Below are 4,829 nucleotides of genomic sequence, written 5' to 3'. Positions count from 1 at the left end.
GGCAAGGGGGTGTAGCTCAGAGGTAGAATGCCCCTGGGTTCTATCCTCAGTACCAAAGAAGAGAGAGAAAGAAGAGAAAGAGAGAAAGAGAGAGAGAGAGAGAGAGAGAGAGAGAGAGAGAGAGAGAGGGAATGAAAGACAGAAATAGAAACAGGATCTTCCTAAATTGCTGAGGCTGGTCTTTTAACCTGGGATCCTAAGATCTCAGCTTCCCAGTACTGGGATTATAGGCATGTGCCACTATGCCAAGCTGACTTACTCTGTCTTTGAAGAAGATAATCATCAGTGCTTTTCTTTTTTATGCATAGGACACAATGAAGCCGCTGCCAGTCTTGGAGCCTGGAGACAAGCCCAGGAAAGCAATATGGTCTGTAAAACAGCATTCAGACACACACAAAAAAACATTAGTTTTTGTTTCATTTATAAGTAGTTTATTTACATATTTGATCATTAATGAAAAAGAGTAAGGATGAAACTGTTTGCAGCTTCTGATAATTAGATTCAAACTGCCTGAGACAGTCTTTAGAGGAAAGATAGGGGCAATAATTATCACGGAGCAGATGTTAATTTGATTAAAATCCATTCACCAAGAAGAGTAAAGCACTGACCATCTGGCATCCTCAGTCCAGTGTCTTTCCTGAGCTAGGACTCATTTTGGAGATTTTTAGGGAGTTGAATTTGGATTAAACTGGCCTCGACGTTTCTCAGTGTTTGTTCATCAGCTAACACTGGCAGTCTGAAGGTAAATAGTCTCTGTTGCTGGGGCCACCGACTAAGCAGGTGACCGCAGTGACTCCTGAGTGCTGAGGCGGGGGCACAGAAGGCTGCAGAGAGGCATTTCCACAGGACTTGACGGAGACCCTCCTGTCTGGCTTCCCTGCATCCATCTTACTTGGTACCCAACACACATCCACACATTAGATCATGGCATTCCCTAGTCTAAAGCCCTTTGGGGGCTGAGGGTAGCTCAGTAGTAGAGTTCTTGTCTAGCATATGCAAGGCCCTGGTTTGATCCTTAACACAGCAAAACAATAGCTACAGCTAGGCGTCATGGCGCACGCTTGTAATCCCCGTGCTTGGGAGGCCGAGACAGGAGGGTAGCGCAGGTTCGAAGCCAGCCGCGCTGGTTTAAGAGACCCTGTTTCCAAATAAAAATATAAAAATATAGGTCTAGGAGTGTAGCCCAGAGGTAGAAGGGTTTCCAGGAACCACAAAAAAAAAAAAAAAAGCTACAAAAAAAGATTTCAGATAGGCATGGTGCACACTTGTAATCCCAGTACTTGGGAGGCTGAGACAGGAGGATCACAGGTTCGAAGCCAGCCTCAGCAACTTGGTGAGGTTCTCAGAAACTTAGTGAGACCCTGTTTCCAAGTAAAAAATAAAATAGGGCTGGGGTATTCAATCTCCAGTACTGCAAACACAAAAGAAAAAACAGCTAGGGAATTTTCTTTTTCAACAAAGAAGCTGGAAATATGTTTTCTTAGCACTCAGAATCCATTTAGAGAGGCTAAGGCAGAAGGATACGTTTGAGGCTAGCCTGGGTATTTTAGTGAGACCATATCGCAAAATAAAAAATTAAAAAGGCAAGGGGAGCAGCTCAGGTGATTTGCAGCTCATAGCATTCTGGGTTTCAATCTCTAGTACTGCAAAAAAAAAAAATTGGATTGTGGCACAGACATTCTATTGGGGACTGAGCCCAGGGGCATTCTACCTCTGAGCTACATCCCCAGCTCTATTTTATTTTATTTTATTTTGAAACAGGGTCTCACTAGGTTGATGAGAGTCTCACTACTTGCTGAGACTGCCCTGGAAGCTGTGATCCTCCTGTCCCAGCCTCCCAAGTACTGAGATTAGAGGCATGTGCCACCAGGGCCAACATGAACCTTTTTTTTTTTTTTTTTTGGTGGGTCTGGGATGAAACCCAGAGGCCTTTGACCTCTGAGCTACACTCCCTGCCCAATTTTTTATTCTTTATTTTGAAACAGGGTCTCACTGAGTTGCAGAGGGCCTCACTAAGTAGCTGAGGCTGTCTGCGAATAGTGATCCTCCGGTCTCAGCCTTCCAAATGCTGGGATTACAAGCGTGTGCCCCCACGCCTGGCATGAACCATATTTAAAACAAGACATTGCAATGAACATTTTTGGATGTCATTTTTCTGCCTACCAAATGGGAACGTTACTAACCCAGAGCATCTGCACTTGAGTACTAGGAGATGAAAGCTGTATTTAGATGTGGTAAATATTTCATGAGAAGTAGAAAAAGCATACTACTGCAGTTATTCTCTCTAAGGCCTCTGAATACATCCTCCCTTTGGCAGGTATACCCTGGCTCCCCCTGGAGATAGCCCCTGCGCTCGAGTTGGCCACAGCTGCACATATTTACCCGCAGTGGGTGACGCCAAGAGTGGGAAGGTCTTCATCGTTGGAGGAGCAAATCCAAACCAGAGCTTCTCGGATGTGCATACCATGGATCTGGGTAAGATTGACAGGCCTGAGGTGCAGCTGGCTCTGTGTTGCCAACATGAGCAGGGCATTCCCAGATCAGACCAGAGAGCAGGGTTTTCCTATGAGAAAAGAACAGCACTTAGCTGGGCATGGTGGCGCACACTTGCAATCCTAGTACTTGGGAGGCTGAGACAGGAGGATTTCAGGTTCGCGGATAGTCTCAGCTACATAGGCCTTCTGCAGCTTAGTAAGACCCTGTTTCAAAATAAAGAATAAAAAATAGGGCTGGTGGTATAGCTCAGAGGTAGAATGCCCCTGGCTTCCATCCCTAGTACCAAAAAAAGGAGAAGGAGAAGAAGGAGAAGGAGAAGAAGAAGAAGGAGGAGGAGGAGGAGGAGGAGGAGGAGGAGGAGTCGTCTCTTAAGCCAGTGCGGCTGGCTTCGATCCTGCGCGATCCTCCTGTCTCTGCCTCCCAAGCGTGGGGATTACAAGCATGCGTCACCACGCCTGGCTAAGATTTTTAAATAAATAAATAAAAAGAAGCTGGGAAAGCCGGGTGTGGTGGCTCATGCTTGTCTTCCCAGCACTTGGGAGGCTGAGACAGGAGGATCACACAGGTTCGAAACCAGCCTCAACTTCTTAGCAACTTAGTGAGACCCTGTTTCCAAATAAAGTATAAAAATAAATAGGTCTGGGACTATAGCCCGGAGGTAGAAAAGCCCCTGGGTTCCACCCCCAGTATCACAAAAGAAAAGAAAAGAAAAGAAAAGAAACAAAAGAAGAAAAAAAAGGAGCTGGGCATAGTGGCTCACACCTGTATTCCCAGAACTTGGAAGGCTGAAATAGGAGGATTGTGGGAGCTTCATAGGAGGACTTTTAGTAACCTGTTTCCAAAAATAAAAAAATAAGCCAGGCCAGGCTTGGTGGTGCATTCTTATAATCCCAGTACTTGAGAAATTGAGAAAGGAGAATTTCACTAAATTTCTGAGGTTTGAGGTCAGCCTCAAAAACTTGGTGAGGTCCTTGGCAACTTAGTGAGACCCTGTTTGAAAAATAAAATAGGGCTGAGGGTGTATCTCAGAGGTAAAATACCCCCGGGGTTTCATCCCCAGTATCACACATAAACACACAAAAAATCTGGGAATGGTAGCAGACACTTTTAATACCAGTCCTTGGGAAGCTGAGATGGGAGGATCCCAGGTTCATAGCTAGCCTCAGCAACTTAGTGAGGCCCTGTTTCAAAATAAAAAATAAGCCAGGCGTGGTGGCGCACGCTTGTAATCCCAGCGCCTGGGAGGCTGAGACAGGAGGATTGTACAGGTGGCACATGAGTCTGAGACAGGAGGCTCTTGAAGGTGTGAAGCCAGCCTCAGCTACTCAGTGAGGCTCTCAGCAACTTAGTGAGACCATGTCCAAATAAAGTATAAAATAGGCCTGGGAGTATAGCCCGGAGGTAGAAAGCCTCTGGGTTCCACCCCAGTACTACTACTACTACTACTACTAATAATAATAATAATAATAATAAAAATAAAAATAATAGCCAGGTTTATTGGCACATGATTGCAATCTCAGCATTCGGGAGGCTGTGACCAGAGGATCGCGGTTCGCAAACATCCTCAGCTACTTAGTGAGACCCTGTTTCTTTTTTTCTTTTTTTCTTTTTTTTTTTTTTTTTTTAGGGTACTGGGGTGGAACCCAGGGGCTTTATACTCCCAGACCTATTTTATATTTTGTTTGGAAACAGGATCTCACTAAGTTGCTGAGAGCCTCACTAAGTAGCTGAGGCTGGCTTCCAACCTGGGATTACAAGCACTGGGATTACAAGTGTGTGCCAGCATGCCCAGCTTTTGAGACCCTGTTTCAAAATAAAGAATAAAAAATAGGGTAGTGGGTGTAGCTCATAGGTCGAATGCCCCCTGGGTTCCATCCCAAGACCGACCCTCAAGAAAAAGTAAAAATTAAATTAATTAAAATTAAAAATAAGGACTAGGGGTACAGCTCAGAGATAGAATGGCCTTGGGTTCAATCCCTAGTGCCACAAAAAAAGGAAGGAAAGAAGAAAGGAAAGAAAGGAGGGAGGGGAGGGAGGAAGGGGGAAATTTACTAATATGAGATGTTACAGACTCCAAGGGCAGGAAGTACAGCCCAATCTCACGAGAGAGTAGATCTCGTTGGGCCATTTGGGTTAACTGGCTCCCCCCACCCCAATCAACTGAGAATAGAAAGTCAAAGTGTTATGCCACACGGTGTCTGGGCTGAAGCCGTGTGGCTGGGAGGAGAAGGGGTGGCATCCATAGAAGACACACCAGCTTCCCAAGCGTCTACTATCACTGCCCAGAGGTTGACCACATTCCCCAAGTGCCTTGATGGTTGTTCGCTTTTGTT

General features: G+C 45.5%; 1 protein-coding gene across 2 annotated transcripts in view; it reads left to right on the top strand.

Moving 5' to 3' along the window:
- Positions 1–314: 314 nt before the first annotated feature.
- The window catches only part of RABEPK (Rab9 effector protein with kelch motifs), a gene marked incomplete at both ends in the record, with an annotated part of 17,544 nt that continues 13,029 nt past the window's right edge, over positions 315–4,829 (top strand). For both annotated transcript variants that reach the window (XM_080708697.1, XM_080708696.1), the window contains 2 exons: positions 315–367; positions 2,318–2,475. In XM_080708697.1, coding sequence (XP_080564823.1) covers positions 315–367; positions 2,318–2,475 — 211 coding nt within the window. The remainder of the gene's footprint in view (positions 368–2,317; positions 2,476–4,829) is intronic.

Source organism: Muscardinus avellanarius (assembly GCF_963383645.1).
Source record: "Muscardinus avellanarius genome assembly, chromosome: 13".
Lineage (NCBI taxonomy): Eukaryota > Metazoa > Chordata > Mammalia > Rodentia > Gliridae > Muscardinus > Muscardinus avellanarius.
The sequence above is the reverse complement of the archived record's forward strand: the minus strand, read 5'-3'. Positions and strand labels throughout refer to the sequence as shown.